This window comes from Chiloscyllium plagiosum, chromosome 20 (genome assembly GCF_004010195.1).
Source record: "Chiloscyllium plagiosum isolate BGI_BamShark_2017 chromosome 20, ASM401019v2, whole genome shotgun sequence".
Classification (NCBI taxonomy): Eukaryota; Metazoa; Chordata; class Chondrichthyes; order Orectolobiformes; family Hemiscylliidae; genus Chiloscyllium; species Chiloscyllium plagiosum.
In genome coordinates this window covers 60,387,301-60,409,827 of record NC_057729.1, presented here as the reverse complement: position 1 = coordinate 60,409,827, position 22,527 = coordinate 60,387,301, and the positions used below count along the sequence as shown (strand labels likewise).

General features: G+C 42.8%; 2 protein-coding genes across 5 annotated transcripts in view; one reads left to right on the top strand and one right to left on the bottom strand.

The window, feature by feature from the left end:
- LOC122560333 (CMP-N-acetylneuraminate-beta-galactosamide-alpha-2,3-sialyltransferase 2-like) overlaps positions 1 to 8,684 on the top strand; it is a 27,479-nt gene extending 18,795 nt beyond the window's left edge. For all 4 annotated transcript variants that reach the window (XM_043710979.1, XM_043710978.1, XM_043710980.1 and 1 more), the window contains one exon: positions 5,706 to 8,684. In XM_043710979.1, the coding sequence (XP_043566914.1) occupies positions 5,706 to 5,891 (186 nt within the window). In that variant the 3' untranslated portion in view covers positions 5,892 to 8,684. The remainder of the gene's footprint in view (positions 1 to 5,705) is intronic.
- LOC122560335 (protein MTSS 1-like) lies at positions 7,246 to 22,170 on the bottom strand. Its single transcript, XM_043710982.1, has 3 exons — positions 22,009 to 22,170; positions 16,205 to 16,231; positions 7,246 to 15,188 (listed from the first exon to the last, which is right to left on the bottom strand). Exons 1-3 carry the CDS (start codon positions 22,157 to 22,159, stop codon positions 14,458 to 14,460), a joined length of 909 nt encoding a protein of 302 aa, XP_043566917.1. The 5' UTR covers positions 22,160 to 22,170; the 3' UTR covers positions 7,246 to 14,457.
- Between the last annotated feature and the right edge of the window lie 357 nt (positions 22,171 to 22,527).

The following is a 22,527-nucleotide window of genomic DNA, read 5'->3' as shown; positions in this document are numbered from 1 at the left end:
CACACACACACACACATATATACATACACTCTATCACAAGCACTCACACATACTGTCTCTCCTATACGTGCTCACATACACGTTTGTAGGGTGAAAACGTTTTTGTAGAATTATATTTTATTTTGCTCAAAAACTGCATGAATCCATGTAAAACTCTGTAAATCCCACTTTAGAAATAGAACCAGTCTAATTCAACATTGGGACACAAACAGACCTCACAGCTTAATGCATTGCCTGAGCTGAGATGAGATGGCACCTATTGTTAGAAAAGTTAGACCTTTCTTGAGAATGTAATTTAAAAGTAGTCCTGGGATTTACATATCAGAGAACATGTTGCAGTTGTATTTCATGTTGCAGTTGTATAAGACTCTGGTGCTGCCGCATCTGGAGTATTGTGTGCAGTTTTGGTCGCCATACTATCGGAAGGATGTGGAGGCACTGGAACGGGTGCAGAGGAGTTTTACCAGGATGTTGCCTGGTATGGTAGAGAGATCGTATGAGGCAGGGCTGAGGCACTTGGGGTTGTTTTCATTGGAGAAAAGAAGGTTTAGGGGTGACTTGATAGAGGTGTACAAGATGATTAGGGGTTTAGATAGGGTTGACCATGAGAACCTTTTTCCATGTATGGAGTAAGCTATTACGAGGGGCCATAGATTTAAATTAAGGTGTGGTAGGTAAAGGACAGATGTTAGGGGTAGGTTCTTTACTCAGCGAGTCGTGAGTTCATGTAATGCCCTGCCAGTAGCAGTGGTGGACTCTTCCTCTTTATGGGCATTTAAACGGGCATTGGATAGGCATATGGAGGATAGTGGGCTAGTGTAGGTTAGGTGGGCTTGGATCGGCGCAACATTGAGGGCCAAAGGGCCTGTACTGCGCTGTATTTTTCTATGTTCTAACCTTCGGAGCCATTATATTAGAATCAGCCCGTATAGCTTCCGCTAGTGGCTGAATTATTAGCGTAAATAACAACGGTAAGAGGACAAACCTGACGGCAGCCCCTACCCACACTGAAGCTATCTGAGCCTAAGCCATTGGTAATCATGTTCTGGGGCCTTTCCTTTTTTGAGAATGAGAGAAATAACAACGGTAAGAGGACAAACCTGACGGCAGCCCCTACCCACACTGAAGCTATCTGAGCCTAAGCCATTGGTAATCATGGCTGCTTTGGGGTCATTATACAATATTGAGACCTATTTAGTGAATACCTCTCCGACACCAAACTTTTCCAGTGTGTAAAACAGGTATGACCATTCAACCCGGTCAAATGCCTTCTCCGCATCCAATGAGACTACTATTCCCCGTATTCTTTCCCGATGACAGACTTAAATCACATTCAAAACCCTTCTAATATTATTAGATGATCTACGGCCCTTGATAAACCCCATCTGCTCCTCTTTTATGATCTATGGCAATACCCTCTCCAACCTCAATGCTAATGTTTTAGAAAGAATTTTAAAATCTACATTTAACAGAAATATTGGTCTGTATGATGCGCAATGTTCTGGGGCCTTTCCTTTTTTGAGAATGAGAGAAATATTCGCTTCTCTCAACGAGGGGGGGGGAGACAGCCCTGACCAAATGAGTAATTATACATGTCTATAAGTGGACCAGCTAGTACTCCTGTAAACTCTTTGTAGAATTCAACCTGGAATCCATCTCGGCCAGGTGCTTTACCACTTTGAAGCTGCTTGATTGTGTCAAGTACCTCCTGGGTTGTCAGGAGAGCATTCAGAATCGACACCTGTTCGGGTTAAGTGCGGAAAGGCCAGGCTTTTAAAAAAGGACTCCATCTTCTTAGCTCTGTCTTCCTTCACAATCCTGCGATTTATACAAATCAGAGTAAAACTCTCTGAAGATTGTGTTGATCCTTTTATGATTATGAGTCAAAGTACCAGCACTTTCCCTGATGGATGTGATAGCTTGAGGGGCCTTTATTTTCCTTGCATGAAACGTTAGGTATCTACCAGGCTTATCGCCATATTCATATAATCTTTGCTTTGCAAATAATATTTCCCTCTTTGCTGTTTGGGTAAGCGCGGTATTCAGGGCTGTCCTAAGGGCTGTAATCCTTTGTAATTTAGCAACAGAGGGCCTATCAACGTACGCTGTCTCAGCTGCCTTTAAGTGAGCCTCGAGTAAACGCTGTTGTCCTCCCTTTTGTTGTTTCTGGGTCGCCGAGTATGAAATGATCAGACCCCGCACCTGGCCTTAATGGTCTCCCACATCATCAATGGGTTACTGGCCGTACCTGAGTTAATTTCCAAAAAGATTTTGAATTCTTGAGAAAAATATTTTACGAATTTACTATCCTTCATTAAAAAAGAATCCATACGCCAATGTCGGGGGGTCGTTTCATTTTCCCTAGTCTTGGTTTCCATTTACACTGCAGCATGATCAGAGATTATTATATTACCTATTTTGCAGGATAGTATGGAATTCAGAAAGGTAGAGGGAACAAAAAACATATCAATTCAAATGTGACACTTATGTGGATTAGAATAGCAAGAATAACAAGAAAGATCTCTGCCTACTAATCTACTAATCCAGGCTCCTTATTCAAATCCGCCAATTGTCTGGATCTAGGAGATATACTCGCAGTACTCTTGGGTAGCCTGTCTACCTCCAGGTCCATAATACAATTAAAATCTCCTCCTATAATTATGTAACGAGACCCGAAAGCCATCGGTTTGGAGAATGCTTCAGCTATAAATTTGAAAGGGTGTGCCGGGGCACAATAAAGATTCAAAATCCCATACCCCTCTCCATTTATAAGGGCTTTGATCAGTATATACCGTCCAGATTCATCCTTTATCTGACTTATCTTGAAAGGAAGGTTCTTCCAAACGAGAATGACTACTCCCCTACTATTTGAATTAAAAGATGAAAAGAAGGCCTGATCAAATCCTCTCTGTTGTAATTTCAAGTGCTCTTTATCCAGTAAATGTGTCTCCTGTAAGAGAGCGATATCAACCCTTTCTTTTTTGAGGTTTGATAGTATTTTCTTCCTTTTGATTGGTGAATTACTCCTCTTGACATTCCAGGTGCACCACTTAATCGAATGACTAACCATGATCATCCAGGCAAGACCGAGACCCCCCGGGAGGAAGAACCCCCCGCCAAAACACCCCGAGCACAGACCGTAGAAAATTCACATAAGTAGAAATTCTTTAAAGCACTCATGCCAATATCATAAAAAACTATTTCTAAATAAGAAAAATATAAAACACATTTAAAAGGAGATTTTCCCCCTTGCTCCCAGGGGGCATCACTTCCTATCAGTAAACCCATCGTATCCTCTCCCAACCAGCGCCCCACCCTCAACCCAGGCACCACATAGTAAAATAAAGAAATTCCAGTGTACTATAAAGCTAAAGTTGAAAGTGAGTTCCCCACCCACTCCAACACCTAGATACATTTAGTAAAGATAATACCAAGTATAAGCATATAAAACTATAAAGTTACAATCTCAGTAGGTAACAACTAAGTATAATAACAGAAAAAGAAAACCCTGCTCTAATAAGGAATGAGGTAGGACAAAGCAAACGCACTCCCCACACGGTGGCACAGTGGTTAGCACTGCTGCCTCACAGCGCCAGAGACCCGGGTTCAATTCCCGACTCAGGCGACTGACTGTGTGGAGTTTGCACATTCTCCCTGTGTCTGCGTGGGTTTCCTCCGGGTGCTCTGGTTTCCTCCCACAATCCAAAAATGTGCAGGTTAGGTGAATTGACCATGCTAAATTGTCCGTAGTATTAGGTGAAGGGGTAAATGTAGGGGAATGGGTCTGGATGGTATACGCTTCGGCGGGTCGGTGTGGACTTGTTGGGCCGAAGGGCCTGTTTCCACACTGTAAGTAATCTAATCTAATCGAATCAACTAAACTGCCCGGCCTATATAAATAAAAAGGAAATCGCATACTGGAGAACAAATAAGTCCCCCTCCCTCCCCCCCGGAGACGATATTAAACAATAAAGGAAATAAGAAGAGGAAAAAAAGGATAGACCAGGGAGGGGGCGGGGGGAGGCAAAACAGCATCATTAACCACATGGATTAATACTTACAATTTATTTAAGAGAGTCCAAAAATTCTTTGGCCTTCTCCAGCGATCCAAAGTTATAGACGGATCCTTCGTGGTTAAAACGCAGCGTCACTGGGTAACGCAACGAATACTGGATGTTTAAGTCCCTGAGATGCTTCTTTGTTTCATCAAACGCCCTCCTCTTTGCGGACCAAAGCTGGGGAGAAATCCTGGCCAATTCACCTGACCAGCACATCTTTGGACTGTGGGAGGAAACCGGAGCACCCGGAGGAAACCCCCGCAGACACGGGGAGAATGTACAAACTCCACACAGTCAGTCGCCTGAGGTGGGAATTGAACCCGGGTCTCTGGCACTGTGAGGCAGCAGTGCTAACCACTGTGCCACCATGGTAGGAAGGCAATTGGTGAGGATGACATAAAGAATCTGGAGGGAGATATAGACAGGTTAAGCAAGTGGGCAAAACTTGGCAGATGGAGGAAATGTAGGTAAATGTGAGGTTATGCACTTTGGCAGCAAGAATACAGGAAGTGAATTTTATTAAATGGACAATGACTGCAGAAAGCTATGGAACAGAGGGATTTGGACATTCTTCTGCATAAATTATAAAAAACTAATAATCAAGTTCATCAGGTAAGGAGGAATGCAAATAGAATATTGGCTTTTATTTCACAGAGATGGAGTATAGAGCGAGAGACGTTTTGCTAGAGCTATACAAGGCACTAGTCAGAGCACAGCTGGAATACTGTGAACAGTTTGGGTCCTTACACTGGAGACAGTCTAAGAGGGTTCACTAGGTTGTTCCTGGGAATGGAGGGAGTGTCTTGAGGAGCTGTTCAGTAGGTTTGGTCTGTATTCATTGCAGTTTAGAAGAATGAAAGGGGAAACCTCATTGAAAACTACATGATTCTTAGAAGATTTGACAGGATAGGTGTGAAAAAGCAGTCTCTCCCACAAGGAGAAACAAAGACCAGATGGTGGAATCTCACAGTAAGGGGTCATAAATTTAAAACAGTTGAGGAAGGATTTCCTCTCTCTGATCGTAGTAAATCAATGGAATTCCTTACCACAGAAACGAGGGTTTTGGGGAAAAGGCAGGAAAGTGAAGTTGAGAATAATCAGATCAGCCATAATCTCATTGAATGGCAGAGAGACTTGATGGGCTGAATGGAGAGTGTGGTGCTGGAATCAGGAATAATGAGAGGCTTATGCCCGAAACATCGATTTTCCTGCTCCTCAGATGCTGTCTGACTTGCTGTGCTTTTCCAGCACCACACTAATCTAGACTCCGATTTCCAGCATCTACAGTCCTCACTTTTGCCTAATATGTAGTCCCAGTGCAGTAAATGAAATTGCTTCATGACTGTTAAAGATTTGAAGCAGCAAGATATTTGATACCTTGAAATGCATTTTGCAAAATGCTTTTGTTTTGATATTTGATGCCTTTAGTACGGTTACTAAATCTGAGTCCATTGGTCAATTTCTCTTGTTGTTACTCTATGATAAAGACCACAGTTTGGAGTAAGGAAATTGTCTCTGACCGTCTTTGTTACAGCTGTCGGGACAGAAGGCGCCTGTGACTATGCTGCTCCCTCTTCAGAGAAATGCCCAAAGTACAAAAGTTGAAAGGATCTTATTGTTATTAACTAACCATATTTTAACCAACAGCTATCGGTATTTGGCTATGGTTGGGACAGGCAAGGCAACTGGCACCACTATTGGGAAAATAATCGGTTAGGTGGAGCATTCCGTGTAACAGGAGTACATAATGCAACCTTCGAGATGAATGTCATCACCCGTTTGGCAGAAATTGGGAAAATCCAACTATACAGGGGCAGACCTGGAACTTCCTGAACTCAGCAAAACGAAACTCGCCAAACTGTACAGCTATTCATCACAGAGACTGATCCAGTTAGAATGCACAGAAACAAACCTGACAGTTGGGAGAACCTAAGATGGATAGAACCACGTATTTTCTTCCACCAGTGTTCTGTAAACCTCAGGCAAAGTATTTTAAGATGAGCTGATTGTTTTCAGAAATCAATTGCATCGACTTAGTTTCTGTCCCCAAATAAAAGTTGATCTGTAACATTAATGGCCCAGATCCCTCATTCTGGATCAGGTAGCCAAAGGCTGGCTGGATCCCAAAGCATGGACTCTGTTGATCAGATAGGAGCATCACTGGCTCAATCAACATTTGTTGCCCTTTTTTAATTGCTGTTCGGAAGGTGGGCTGTCTTCTTAAATCACAATGACGTATTTTATTTAAAATACAACAGAGACTTACTCAGCCATTTCAGAGGGCCTGGATAAGAGCTAACTACATTGCTGTAGGTCTGGAGTCACATGTAGGCCAGGCCAGGTAAGGATGGCAGAATTTCTTCCCTAAAGAACATTAGTGAATCTCTTGGGTTTTTATGGCAATGGGGTGTTTTTGTGGTCACTTTTGCTCAATAAACTTTTTATTCCAGATTTATTTAACTGAATTCAAATTGTGTAATCAATGTGGTGGAAACAACTTTGGACTACTCAGAGTATTTAACTGTAATGACACAGTTCAACATGAATTCAACCTTGTCTTACTCCTCATGAACTGGACAAACCTGCACATTTCCAGTCTGTTGCAGCCACGGCCCAGCCCAGTCCAGTTTGCTGGCCCTGAGTGACACGAGTGTTGCCCATCCAGTTCCTTTCAAGGTCACCGTGCACCATCATGGTGACAAAGTTCAAGTCCGACAAAAGTCACTTTACTTGTGTTGTCCAAATTGCACCTAATCCAGAAAGACCAGTAAGGTCTGATCCAAGTCAGCTTGACCCATACAGGCCCCGGTTTTGACTGGAGGGCCCACGACTGAAGGTTGTAGATTCAAAGGGATTTTTGGAGCATGGGGTATTGTGTGTCAGGGCAGTGTATTAAGAGCAGGGACACAGCATCAACTTGAGTAACAGAGAGATAACAGACAGAATGGCATCTTCCTGTGTTTTAAATGTTTGAGATTTTAGTCATTAATCAATTTGAAGAAATCATTTCAACAGAAAATTGAAAAGAATGTTCACAAATTGAAGAACTCACTCCACTGATTTGAAGTTTTATCTTGTATACACCAAATTTTGAATTCTCAATGGATCTAGCGCCTGGGGAGAACTTTGTGTCCGTTTGTTGGACTGCTGACTAAAAATCTGTATGTTTCTCAAACATGTACATAAAAGAGAGACACAATACAGGAGAATATTCCCCCATATTCCTTTAATTTAAGGCTGCAGCAGTCACTACAAAGAAAACAAAAAAAATTACTAGAATCCTTATACAACAAAGGAGAAGAGATCAACTCTCAAACAATCCAACAATCAAACAACTGTAGCAATACAGCTTTAAAGAGACAGTATTCTTTATGGTCATCGTGCTGAGAAATGTATTTGCAACATTCAGGAATCAGATTTTTGCAGGTCAAGAGCCCTTGCTACCATTTTCAGACAACTAGAATGAGAATCAGGTCCTAACGTTCCATTTCCTTTTACAAAGACTTTGTGCAGGAAGGTGATGTCACTGAAGTCAGTTTAGCTCAATAGACAAGCCTCCAACACCATTCAGTCAGAGACTCCGAAACAGAAGAACTCTTACAACAGCCATCATACTTGGAAGATTTCAATTGTCTTGAGTTTGTGTTGGTGCCTTTGAACGCAAATGTACTAATTACCAAGACAGTGCGGTCAGGATTGAAGCACAGCAAATCTTGAAGCAAACATCATTGCACTGGCTTGCTCCAAAGTGAGGTGGTATGCTCTGGGAACAGCAACAAAAAAGAACTCCACACTGAAATTTATCAACAGTGAGCTCCAAGAATTGCCCAACTCACTGGCCCTCTCAGTACCATCTTTCTTCCAAAACCACTGTTTTAAAAAGCCCCCAAAAAATAAAGCTATAAAATCAGGAAGTGGTTCAATTGCTGAGCAGGACTGGTGGTCATGACCATCAGAGCATTTAGGAGGGTGAACTTAGTTATTTCTTGCATATAACTCTAGGGAATTCTGACCATTACAAAAAAGGAAAATTTATTCAACTGGAATACAGGAGCTCAAATACACAGCACAGTGAAGGCTCATCGCCACAGTCAGATTCTAGAGAGTCAGATGGAAATCAGGTTTGTCTGATCTTTGAGCCGTTGCTGAAGAAGAGCTGAGATTGGAGAATGAGCCCATTCGGTTGGCTCTTAAACATCTTGCAGTGGCTGCTTTGAGTTTTTGTGGCCAGTGGGCTAGACACAGGCAATAAGCTTGCCACATATTTACTAACTGGTGAAGACCCCACCAAAACAATGCAAGGTAAGAGAATAAAATAACTGATGTTGAGGCAGAGTTTGTGTCCAGACTCTCAGCTTGTCTACTAACGTCTGACCTGAAGATGTTCCCAGGAAGATTTGCTAACTGTAGTTCGAGTATCGACAGAATACCAAGATTCCATTTACAATCCGACTTACTGTGAACCAGCTATCTATGTAGGGCAATGTATAATGGACTATAAACTGTCAGGCCACAAAGATCTTAATTGTTTATATTAATATAGTATCAATACCAAACATTTTATGAAAGAAACTTTAGAAGTTTGATCTGGATGTTGATAAATTAAACACTGTTTTGTTCACAGTCCCTCTGCAGTATTTGGCTTAATTTGTACACAAAGAAATACTGTCTCTTTAAATCATGTCAATTTTAATAAACATTTTGTATTCAACAAACTGGAAGAAAAATGCTCTATGAAAATTTGTCAAAAAATAATGACTTTTTCACCTTCCCACATGGTAAGATGGAGTAGAAAATTGAACTGTGATTGGTGCACTTGCAAATGATTAGCACAATTCCCCAAAGTATATGGCATTCAATAAAAAACTCTTTCGATTCCTCCAAACCTACACCTCAGTAAACTGGTTTCTGTTCTAAAGTGCCATGATTATGCAAAAATATTTGTGTATTTTTCTTTTGTGCTTATTGAGGTCAGAGGTGTTAGTGTTGGGAATGAAATTGTGTTACTTTTAGCTGGCAGTGTCAGTATCAAATGCCCCAACTGGAATAAAACTGACATGAGACTGAATCATGCTCTTTCCTGTGTGTCCCCAGCTGAAAGATGAGCCAGTTAACCAGACACTGTGCAAGGCTCCTCCATTGCTCATCCCACTGCACCACTGCTGCTGCTTTGCATTCCTTTATTACTGCTTGTTCCCACAGACTACACACATGCTAAGACAAATCTGCTGGGATGATTTGTAAACCAGTGAAAATAATCTTCTTACTGGTTTTCCTCCATCCTACCACTGGAATCAGTAAGCACATGATTCTCAAATCTAACATCATGATGTATTTTTCTTGTTATTGTGACATTGTCACATACAGAGTCCAAGTCTACAAAATGGCTAAAGCACTGTGCCCAGTCATACACATAAGCAGAAGCTTGAGCCCGTATTCTCAAAGCCAGGATTCAGGACAACACTGAGAGCCATTATGGTACCTCAGAGCCAGGAAGCCCAGGTTCAAGCCCCACCTTCTCCAAAGTTGTGTTGTTACATCTCTTAACAGGTTAATGAAAAGGTATTGACAGGAGAACCCTACTGCTCACTACAGAGTCAATGTGAGAACATGCCACTTGCTTAATTTCCCCAGGGTTGTAACAAAATGAGAGCTTCTGTGAGATTGGTGGACTAGTGTTGATTTGTCCTTAGGTATGTATTGGTAGGTTTATGATGCAATGATCGATGAACTGAGACCTGCCCAACTTGCCTCACACAGAATCCTTTGAACTAACCTCCGCAGGTACTCTAGGCTTTCGTTCTGCTAGCCTGGACTGGATAAAACAGGCCAAACCACTGCAGAGAATTACAGATTGTGCTTATTTTGCAATTCCTACTTTTTTTCTACATATAAATATTTCAACTTTGGTTTTTACTTTGAGAACTGTACACCCCACAGTTAAAATCGACAGCAAATTGCCACGCCTGAATTAAAATAGCTCAGTTTTGGGAAATCTGGCAGTGTTGCTGACTTCCTGCTTTCCAAGGTCATTGCTATTGTTGTGTTTACAAATCTCTCTCTCGGGAACTTACTAACTGCTGGGCACTGCTGTATAACAGATTACAAGCAGAGTGAGAGTTACATCTCTTAAAGGGACACACACTCAAAATTTGGCACATTGATTGCACTGCAAAGGATTCACAATTACATGTTGACTTATTCATGGGTTCAAAGATCTTGGACAATTCCCTGCACTGCTCAGACTCTCAATCCCAAAACAAATGATCTTTCACGCTGTCCTTCCACCTCCTGTCTTAACACCCGTCACTATTTCCTTTTCTCTGACAACCCTCAATCTTACAAGCCCAAGCAGAGAATACTGTCTGCTAATACAATTCATTGAACCTTGGTTCAATACTCCTGCATCTTGAGGCTAGGCACAACTCTTGGGTTTCCATTAAACACAGCACTTACCAAAGGCTTTTCTAATCTCTGTGCTTCCTTAGATAAAGGCTGATTCATAGTTACATTAAGAGATTGCAATTCACCACAAAGCGCAGAGTAACTGTCAGCAAATGTCACTGGCCTCAGCACCAATTCACAAGCTGCAAGAAAATTTTAAGATTTCAGGAATTTTACTGAAAATTCAAGTATGATTTCATATGGTAAGAGGGCCCAAATTCTGGATTTATTTTGGAAGAAAAGTGATTTTTCAACTTTACTTAGAAGCAAGAGAAATAAGAGTGGGAATAGCAATAGACATTATAGAAGAGTCAGGGCTGGCTCAGAGCCTTTGGCAACAGGGGGAGCAGTGGAAACAGATATCATTCACAGTTTTCTTTGTATAGGGAAGCTGTGAGGATGGATGAATATTTTAGAACCTTGCACTGAAGAGAGTTTTTTTGAAGAACTTTCCCTCAGGAGCTGAACTGTGCACTGGAGAGACTGGAACCAGGAGAGACCAACAGTGCAAAGGATGAACTTGCTGGATTGAGAGACTGAATCTTGTTCTGTGACACCTAGTTAATAATGACCACTGACTGTTTTTAAACGTTGGGTAAATCTGTATGGTGAAGGGGAGATATAATTCCAATGAAATCTACTCATCTTTCCTTAATGCCCAGACCAGCTGGTTTAGTGATTGTTGTTACTGATGAGAAAACTTAAAATACTGCAGAAAAACACTCTGGTCAGTAAAGCTCACCCTCATCTTAAATATCAGAATTAAACACTTAAACTGTACTGACACCCTTCACATTAGGCATGGTGATGCACAGGTTAAACTCAACACTAGTCAGCTCTTCTTGAATGAGAAAGCAGCCCTGTGGTCCTCTGTGACTATGGTAACTTTACCTCAATGAAGGGCATAGGGTGTAGCCCGGGTTAATCCTCAAATACCAAGTTCAGCTTGACTCAGCGGTGGTCAGTTCCCAGCTGGAGAATGGTCTGGGCACTGCATCTTGAGGGATGTATTGCCAATTTTTAGGGTAGGGGGAGTGTAGAGGGTTGAGGACAGGTTGCACAGACCTGACAATTACTCTCGAGTTTAAAAGGGCAAGAGGCGATTTGGGTAAGGTGTTTGAAGTGATTCACTACAGTTATTACAGGGAGAGTTTGTCCTCTGGAGGGAGTAGTCCTGAGGTAGGCCTTTCAGGGGATGCTGTCAGGAAGCAGAGTGGAAATCTCAGGCTCCCCTCTCTGGGATGGCCAGGGTTAAATAAACTCCTTGAGACTGGGTATAGTATAAGTAGCAAGAATGAGCAAGTGTGGAGTTCCTGCAGACACCTGGTCTTAAAAGATTAAATTCATTCCTTACTTAGTATCAATTTATCAAAGAGGAACATTGTGTTTACAATTAAAATCCAAACAAGCTCAAACTAATTCTCCCCAAAACAGATAGACTTCTCTGATTTTACAAAAAATATTGGGAAAAAAATTAAAGATTGGCAAATCCAGTTACAGCCATAAGGCAGTGATGTCAGTTTGAAAGCTCCCAGTTAATTACATCGGTCATGTGCAATTTGGAAATCAAAGATGATCTGCGGCTGCTCCTTGGGGCCAGAATTTAACACACAATTCAAAGGCAGATGGTCCTTAACTTTGAGACTGAAATAAGTACAAAATTGGGAAGAGTAGGCACTTGCAGTGAGAACAAAGCAGGTTTTTGAAGTTACGAGGCAGTATTCCCTTGTGAGGTGAGGCATAGAATCAGAGCATCAGATACAGTGGGTGAGAGCTGGTGTGAGAAATATGACCAGAGAGAGATGAGATGACAGGCTGAGATTCTACAAGGGCACCAGGGAACCGGACAATTCTTCAGCTCCCAAAACCATTGCACAATCCTAGAGTAAGCACAATAAAAAACAAAACTGGAAAATGTCTTTTTAAAACAAATGCTGATAAGCTGTCCCGAGGTTGTAGAAATCACCATTTGACATTAATATATAGCCATCACTCCCTCCATTTATCAAAAATGATTAAAAAAGGCTATTTGTGCAGACAGCATTAGTCAAAGCACACCCTGCTAGTGAATGCTTCACTTAATAATTGCAAGCATCTCAAGCGAGCTGCGTGTTTGCGGTGAACAGTAATCACTATTTGATGGTGCGAACCCATTTCACACCAGCTCCAGTCCTGGTCCTTGTTTGCTACAATTACATTTGCAATTCCAACCTATTCCTCCATCTTAGTTAAAATCTGAATTAAAAATCTCCCAACTCCCAGTACAATTTGAACTTTTTGACAGTTTACCATATTGAAGCAGAGAAATATTGCTCTAAATATAGGATGCATCCCAAAGTTGGTTTTGAATTTCAGTTCTATGCTGTTTGATGCAATTATTTAGCAACAGCTTTTCTGATCCTTCAAGAATTCTCACTATAGATCTCAGGAGACACAATGGAGATTCCATTGAGGTTTGTTGGAGTGAATAAGAAAAGATTATTTAGCACCAGCCGGGGCAGGCACCAGCTGCAGCCAGTGGTTAAAGGCTGCATGTTAGCTCTTCATAACATCACAGTGCACACAGCTCAGGCAGCAGTTACAGGAATGTGCTGATGTACAAATGCTAAACCTATCATATAAAAGAAAATATTTAGCGGACTGTTCACATTGCAAGCTAACTAACATAGTTTAATAGCCAATTAAAGTTTGGGATGGGCGGACAATTTTAAAACACTGCCCACTTAAGCCAAAAGAACAGATAATTAAACACTGTCACCCCTGAACACTTCGAACCCAAACTGCAAAGATGCCAGAACTACAAAGCAATGCAACAGGCCCCAGCAGTAAAAGATAAACTTTAAAAGGGATTTAAAAACTAACATATACAAACTAATTCGTTACCATTTAAAGCCTTTCGCATCAATGAGTGTGGTGGAGTTTAACAGCAATATTTGCTGCAAGAACTCATTGTACAACAAAAGCTTTCACAATTTTGACACAAATAAATATCTTTTGATGTTAAGGAAAGAAAATAAATCTGTTGTTGCCCTCCACCATGCAGTTTTTTAAAAAACCATGAAAACAAGTGAACTGCTGGAGTTCCTGTGTGAAGATGAATTTTGCTGCTTTTCACTAAGAGAACAAAGTTCTTTACAAACCCAGAGCAACTTAAATCAAATCCTTTGTAAGAAGTTTCTAGTTCGAAATCCTGAGCAGATCCCCTGAAGTGTCATAATGTTATTTCCGTGTTTTCCACCTCAAAACACACTTCAAATGGATGAATCACGTTCCTGGCAGTGCTTGTTTCTGCAAGGAACAGGGTCAGTTTGTTTCAGGAGTTCAGGAGAGGGAGGTACATACTCCCATTCCCCACCCCACTCTGATTTCTTGCTATTCTCTTCTGAAGCTGTAGGTGGGGTAAGATGCATGAAAATTCTGCCACTTTCCCACAAATGGTTTTCTCCAAATGCTGAGCAGAGAGGGTTAATGTTAACTGGGTGGAGTGAGAGACACTGTGCTCTGATTCACCGTCACCCAATATCTACACAGCCCCATTTCAGGATTCATTCTTCAGTGATCACAAGGAAGAACCTGGCCTGGATTTCCATCGCTAACCAGGGTATTTGGACCAATGGCAGCCTATCCCCTCGCTGGAGTCTCAGCTCATCACCTGCTGGGCTGTGTGATCCAGTCTTGCAAACACCAGCGTTCACTATCCCTCCCGAGCCCACAGCATCTGAGAGGGTCAGCCTCCCACTCTGTAATTGGGTACAGGAGCAGGCAAGGATTCCTGAGCCATCAGGGGAACTGGCACTTGACAGGTTCTTGATGACGATGTGTGTATGAGCAGTTTAATCTGAGAATGAGGAGAAAGAATTGTCACCAGTTTAAAAACAAAAGGCAGAGAAAGAGAGCAAGTGGACAAAGTTGTTGGCTTTGAAACAATTTGCATTTCTCCCAGGGGCTGAGGGTGTTAAATGATCCTGGGGGCTGATCGGTCATTGGTTAAAGTCTTTCTAAGTTTGACCCCCCTGCGAATCATAGACAGAACATCATCACCTCCCTCAGTTGGTGAGGGGGTAGCAGCAGCAATGTGGACCCCTGCAGTCCTTTGGGAATCCTCAGCGGGTCCCAAGTGTGGAGTCAGTCCGTTTCCTGTATTATTTGTTGCTGGCATCGATTCTCGGGCATTCTGGAGATTGGGGGCTGATCGCTGGAGGCCACTGACCTGGAGAGGTTTCTCTGGTACAAGGGTGTAGCCAGGGGTCTGGGCCATGCTTAGGCTTTGGGTCGAGCTGCAGATTCCCTGCTTCCTTTGCACAAAACTGGAACGCCCTCCGTGCAGACTAACACACTCCTCACTGCCCGTCCGAGACACTGCCAGCCCCATCGGCTTGCTGGCCACAGGTGGCCCTGGAATTGGCACCATCGGAGTCCGGATGGGAATGGGCACACCACCGATGGTGCCACGCCGAAAGGTTGGTTTGCTGGAAGGCTTTCTGCGAATCGTAGCAACATGAGATGTCATCGTGGGCTCAGGGTCAACCAAGAGACTCACTGTGGAAGCTGGCCGCTTCACCTGGAACATCTTCCTGTAATTCAGGCTGATGTCACTGTTCCTGGGAATGGTGGACGATTTATCAAAGTCAATCTGATCAGGCAGTTCCTGCTCTCCATGCAGAGACAGGTAATCATAATCAGGCACTGAGACACAGAGAGAGAGAGAAATTAAGACACATACTGAAGGAAATACTGAACACAGCAAGCACTCCCAATACTCTGCAGCTGTAAGGCTGTCTGAAATGTCTGTGCATCACTGAATGATAGAGCCTTGCTGGGAGCTTTCCATTAAATTGCTGTAAGCTTAGTCAAAGACAGGAAGAAGTCTTTCCCAAAACCAAAGGCAGTGGTGTTCCCATGTATCTGCTGCCCTTCTACTTACTGTTTCAGAAGGTAGAGTCAGCACTGAGGGAGTGCCGCACTGTTGGAGGGTCAGTGCTGAAGGAGTGCCACACTGTTGGAGGGTCAGTGCTGAGGGAGTGCTGCACTGTTGGAGGGTCAGCACTGAGGGAGTGCCGCACTATTGGAGGGTCAGCACTGAGGGAGTGCCGCACTGTTGGAGGGTCAGCACTGAGGGAGTGCCACACTGTTGGAGGGTCAGCACTGAGGGAGTGTCCGCACTTTCGGAGGGACAGCGCTGAGGGATTGCCACATTGTTGGAGGGTTAGCACTGAGGGAGCACCGCACTGTTGGAGGGACAGTGCTGAGGGATTGCCGCACTGCCAGAGGGTCAGCGTTGAGGTAGCACCACACTGTTGGAGGGACAGTGCTGAGGGATTGCCTCACTGCCGGAGGGTCAGCGTTGAGGGAACACCACACTGTCAGAAATGCTGTCCTTTTGATGAGTTTTTAAACTGAGATCCTGTCTTTGTCTTTCAGTGCAAGAGGTGATCAAGGAACCCAAGTTTTCAATAACATTCATCATAAATTGATTATATTTGTCACTCATCTTACCGGTGATTATGGGATCTTGATGTGTACATGATGGGAGCACTCAAGAATGGCCCAATACCTGAAGTTGCTTCATATTAACCCCTGCATCCCGCTCTCCCCAGAGATTGCTGACTGTCAACAACTTGTGCCTCTTAGGTTAACCCCTTAAAACTACCAGCCTCCAATTGACTAGTTTATAATAAATGACACATAATCTTATAACTCACCAATCAGGGATTGTTCCTTCTTCACTGCTGTAACACAACCAGCAAAATTCAAACAGATGTCAGTCAAATGTTACAAAGAACCTTCACCTTCAACAATTCCTAACTCCGCCCAGTACAGTCTGTCTCGAAACCTGTACAGGTCTATACTTGAAAGTCTTGATATACGAGGAACAATGGGACAAGTTTGGGATTGATACAGGGCAATGGGGACAGAGTGGGGCAGTAGGATCAATTTGAGATTGATACAGGGCAATGAGGAGAGAGTTGGACAAGGGATCAGTTTGGGATTGCTTATGCTAAATGCCTACATGGACATTATGGGAAATTTATGTGATAACAGACTATGCTTTTATGACCAGCAATGCCACTTGATGAAATTTTAAATGATTATTTTGATTTTTGTTAATTTTGTCCCAAGAGTTTACAAGGAGTTGATTTATTAGATTCCCTACAGTGGAGAAACAGGCTCTTTGGCCCAACAAGTCCACACCGACCCTCCGAAGAGTAATCTACCCAGACCCATTTCGCTCTGATTAATGCACCTAACACTATGGGCAATTTAGCATGGCCCATCCAGGTCTCTCCTTCCCCAGTATAGGTGTCAAAGTCCCAGGAATTCTGACCTGTTTGGCCCACAGCAATCTTTGAGCTGGGTTCAAATTCATGGGACAAGATTGAAAAGGAAATCTAGCAGGGAAGACAGTGGAATGGCAGGAATTTCTGGGGGTAATTTGGGAGGAACAGCAGAAACTCATCTGGAGGAAGGAATAAAAACATACTAAGGGGAGGATGAGGTGACCGTGGCTGACAGTCAGGGACAGCACAAACACAAAAGCATACAATGCTGTGAAGATTTGTGCAAAGCCTGAGGATTGGGAAGCCTTTAAAAATCAGTACAGGTTAACTGGAAAAGCAATAAGGAGACAGAAGATGAAATATGAAAGCAAGCTAACTAGTAATAGACAAGGGTTTTTCAGATATGCAAAAATTAAGAGATAGGCAAGAGTGCATACTGTCGAAAGTGTGGCTAGAAAAGTATAACAGGTCTGACAGCATCCAAGGTGCAGGAGAATCGACGTTTCGGGCAAAAGCCCTTCATCAGAATTCAAGAGTGCATACTGGACCACTGGAAAATTAAACTGGAGAAGTAGTACAGGGGAACAAAGAAATGGCGGGGAGCTGGATAGGTACTTTGCATCAATTTTCACAGTGGAAGACATTGGCAGCATAGCAGAACTTCAAGAGACTCAGGGACAGGGGGGGGGGGGGGGGGGGGGGGTGTAGTGGCTGTCACTAAGGAGGTGGTCCTGGGGAAACTGAAAGGTCTGAAATGGATAAATCACCTGGACCAGATGGACTATACCCCAGAGTACTGAAGGAGATAGCTGAGGAGATTATAGAGGGTGGTGGTCTTTCAGGAATCACTGGAGTCAGGGAGGGTCCCAGAGGACTGGAAAATGGCTAATGGAGCACCCATATTTAAGAAGGGAGGGAGGCAGAAGACAGCAAAATATAGGCCAATTAGCCTGACTTCAACTGTTGGTAAGATTTTAAAGTGCAAAATTAAGGATAAAATTGTGGAATACTTGGGAGTGTATGGTAAAATAGGGCTGAGTCAGCAGGGCTTCATCAAGGTAAGGTCAAATCTGTTAGAATTCTTGAGGAGGTAATGAGCCAGTTAAGACAACGAGAGCCAGTGAAAGTGATCTGCTTGGATTTCCAGATGGCCTTTGACAAGGTGCTACATGAGAGGCTGCTAGATAAGAGCCCATGGTGTTAGGGGGATGGTCCTGGCATGGACAGAGGAATGGCTGACTGGCAGAAAGTGGAGTTCCACAGGGGTTGGTGTTGATTTCACAATTATTCATGTTACATGTTAATGATCTGAATGAAGGAACTGAGGGCATTGTTTCATCTGCAAACTTAGCAGCAATGTAAGGTAGAGGGCCAGGTAGTGCCAAGGAAGTGGGGAGGCTGCAGAAGGACTTGGACGGGTTAGGAGAGTGGGCAAAGAAATGGCAGATGGAATACAATGTGGGAAAGTGTGAAATTATGCACTTGGGTCAGAAGAATACAAGCATAGACTATTTTCCAAATGGGGGAAAGCTTCAGAAATCTAAAGCATAGATGGACTTAGTTCAGGATTCTTTTAAGTTTAACATCTGGGTTCAGCTGGCAGTTAGGAAGGCAAATGCAATGTTAGTCTTATTTTCAAGAAGGCTAGAATACAAGAGCAGAGATGTACACTGGGGCTGTACAAGGCTCTGGTCAGATCGCATTTGGAATACTGTGAGCAGTTTTGGGTCACATATCTAAGGAAGGATGTATTGGCATTGGTAGGGGTCCACATGAAATGTACAAGAATGATCCCAGGGATGAAGGGCTTGTCATGTGAGAAGCAGTTGAGGACTCTGAGTCTGTACTCGATGGAATTTAGAAGGATGAGGGAGGGTCTGATTGAAACTTCCAGAATATTGGGAGGCCTGGATACAGTGGACATGGAGAAGATGTTTCCACTCGTAGGAAGACAAGGACCCAAGGGCACAACATTAGGCTGAAGGGGTGACCCTTTAGAACTGAGATAAGGAGGAATTTCTTGAGCCCAAAAGGAAGTGATTTTGTGGAACTCATTGCTGCAGAGGGATGTGGAGGCCAAATTATTGAGTATATTTAAGACAGATGGGTTCTTGATGGGTAAGGGGATCAAGGGTCATGGAGAAAAAGGTGGAGAACAGGGTTCAGAAACGTATCAGCCATGATCGAATGGCAGAGCAGTCTCAATGAACCAAATGGCCTTATTCTGCTCCTGTCACCTATGATCTGTTTTATCCTTCAAGGGCTTTGTATGTAAATTGATCAGTTAGAAACAAGTGATTTACTGGTGATGTTTAATAAATATAAAATACCTCGAGTGATTGGGTGATGTGGGGAAAAAAGTGCCATTTGGTTGTTTTAAAACCCCCATCTAATTCACTAATATCCTTTAGGGAAGGAAGTCTGCCATCCTTACCTGGCCTAGTCTACATGTGACTCCAGACCACAGCAATGTGGGTGGCTCTTCACTGCCCTCTGAAATATCCAAGGGCAGTTTAATTTAAGGGCAATTAGCAACGGACAATAAATGCTGGCTTTGCTCATGACACCGACACCTCATTGAAGTATTTTAAAAAATCTTTCCATCGCTTTCCTAAGATCTTTCTGTCTTTTCTAGAATCATGCAGAGCAAAAGAGGCTCTTCGGCCCATTGAGCTGAACAAATACTTGAGAAAACACCTGACCTTCAACCTAATCCTATTTACCATTACTTAGCCCACAGCTTTGACATGCCAAGTGCTCATCCAGTTCTTTTAAACAGATGTGAGACAACTCACCTCTATCCCCCACCCAGACAGCACATTCCAGATCGTCAACACCCACTGGGTAAAAAGCTTTTTCTCACATCCCCCCAAACCTCCTACATCTCACCTTGAACCCGTGTCCCCTCTTGACTGACCCTTCAACTAAGGGGATTAGCTTCTCCTTACCCATCCTGTCCATGTCCCTCATAACCTATATATCACAATCAGATTGCCTCTCGGTCTTCTCTACTCTAATGACAACAACCCAAGCCTGTCCAACCTTTCCTCATAACTTACATTTTCCATCCCAGAAAGCATCCTGGTGAATCTCCTCTGTAGCCCCTACAGTGCTATCATATCCTTCCTTTAGTGCGGTGACCACAACTGCACACAGTACTGCAGATATTGTCTCACCAAAATTCTAGGCAACTCCAACATGACTTCCCAGCTTTTGTAAACCATGCCTTTTTCACCACGTTACTAACAAGCTCTACCATAAACATTCTAAGGTCCCTTTATTCTATAGAACTTCCTAGTATTCTGCTGTTTATTGAAAACTTCCTTGTCAAATTACTCTTTCTGAAGTGTGTCACCTCACTTCTCAAGGTTTATATCCCATTTATATCTTCTTGTAGTCCAAGACACTCAACCTCACTGTTAATGACCTGACCAATCTTTGTGTCATCCACAAAATTACTCATCCAACCTCCCCCATAGTCATTTGTGTTATTTCTATAAATGACAAATAATAGAGGACCCAGCACAGACCCCTGTGGTATGCCACTGGCTTCCAGTCAGTAAAGCAGCCTCTGTCATCACCCTCTGTCTCCCACAACTGAGCCAATTTTGAATCCATTTTATCAAATTACCCTGGATCCAGTGTGCATTTGCCTTTGATCTTTACCTTATCAAAGATTTGTTTAATGTGGCATCTTGTCAAAGGCTTGCTTGCTGAAGTCAAATGTTCTCTAATCAATTTCTTTTGTCAATTAATATTTGATGCAACCTCTCAATCACCCAAACTGCATTGCTTCCTGAAAATACACTGGCACCTTTTTAAAATCTTCTTGCACTATTAATCATTTATTTTACATTCATTCACAGGGTGTAGGTGTTTCTGACAAGGTCAGATTTTATTACTCACCCTTAATTGACCTTGTGTCACCTTCTGTAGCACACCAGAGTGATTTCTGAATTGGACATAGTATCTCAGTCAGCCATTTTGAGGGCAGTTAAGAGTCTAGGACATGGGTCTGGAGTCACATGAAGGCCAGACCAAGGAAGGATGACAGATTTATTTTTTAAAGGATGTTAATAAAGCAGTGTTTTTTCAAAAATAATGTCAGCAGTTTCATGCTCATGTTGATAAACTTGTTATTACAAACTTACATAGTTAACTGAATTTAGTTTCCACATACTGGAAGCATGACATATAGGATCTGAACCATGACTTAGGAACATAGGAATTAGGACCAGGAGTAGACAATTCAGCCCTTCGAGCCCATTCTGCCATTCAACATGGCTGATCTTATCCTGGTCTCAGCTCCACTCTCCTGCCTGCACCCTATTGCCCTTTATCCCACTTTTCATCAGAAACATACCTATTTCGTTCTTGAATATATTGTTTGATTCTGCCTCCACTGAAGTTCCATAAATCTACAACCCTCTGAGAGAAGTACTTTCTCTCATCTCAGTTTTGAACCGACCTCCTCTCACTCTATATCTATGCTCTCTTGTTCAAGACTGTCCTACAAGGAGGAACATAAAACTTTAATTATATCCCCATCATTCTCCTGAACTCCAGTGAGTACAAGCCCAAGTTATTCAACTGCTCCTCGTCCACCAGCCCTTTCATCCCTGCAATCAACCTGGTGACCCTCCTCTGGACTGTTTCCAGTGACACTACATCCTTCCTCTAGTAAGGAGACCAAAACTGAACACAATATTCCAGGAATGGTCTCACCCACGTCTTACATAATTGCAACATCACTTCTGTACTTTTATAACCCAGTCCTTTGCAATAAATGCCAGGATTCCATTTGCCTTTCTTATTCTATGCTGGATCTGCACATCCACTTTCCATGATTCATGCACAAGGACACCCAGATCCTTCTGCACTGATGCACCTTGAATTTGCTTCCCATTTAAATAATAATTTGTCTGTTTCTTTTTCAGACCAGAATGGATAACCTCACAATTATCCACATTAAACTCTATCTGCCAGGGTCTGGTCCATTCTCCCAGCCTACCTATATGCATCTGTAAATTCTTTATCTCCTGTTCACTGCCTGCTTTCCCACCTATTTTAGTATCACCTGTGAACATTACTGCGTTCCACTCTGTCCCTGCTTGCAGAACTTGGCTTATGCCAGGCCCCAGGTTAGTAATTCACTAACGGTGATGATGCTACTGTACCCACTCTGGTACAATCCTAGCCTTTGCTACTGTCCCATTGGTCTTCCTTACCCTGTGAGGGGATGGTGTCCTCTGAGCAGGATGGTGTAGTTGTCTGGGTGCTGTAACCACTCGAACAATGCAGAGAGTCCCGGCTGCTCCTTTGTGTATCCACATTCATTCCTTGACTCAAGGTTAAGGCAAGATGTTCGCGAGCACTCATCTGTCCAATCTGTGGCTGCAAAATACCCCACAATGAAGTGGATACAATTTGATTACTAATATTACTCAGTGGGGAAGCAGCACTCAACTGACTGGGTGCAGTGAGAATCAACAGGAATTAAAATACACAAGGTTAAATAATCTGTTCACATCAAGCCCAGTGGTAATGTGTGATCCCACAGTGTGCAGTCAATCATCACAAACTCCCATACTCTCCATGTATAACAGCCACAGCACAATATTATTCATCCACTACCTCAAACAATGACAACTCTTTATGATACAGCCACAATGCATCACAGTTAAAATAGAGGGGCATGTATTAAGTGACTGGACTTTCCAAGGGGTTATGAGGCTGGGTAAAAATCA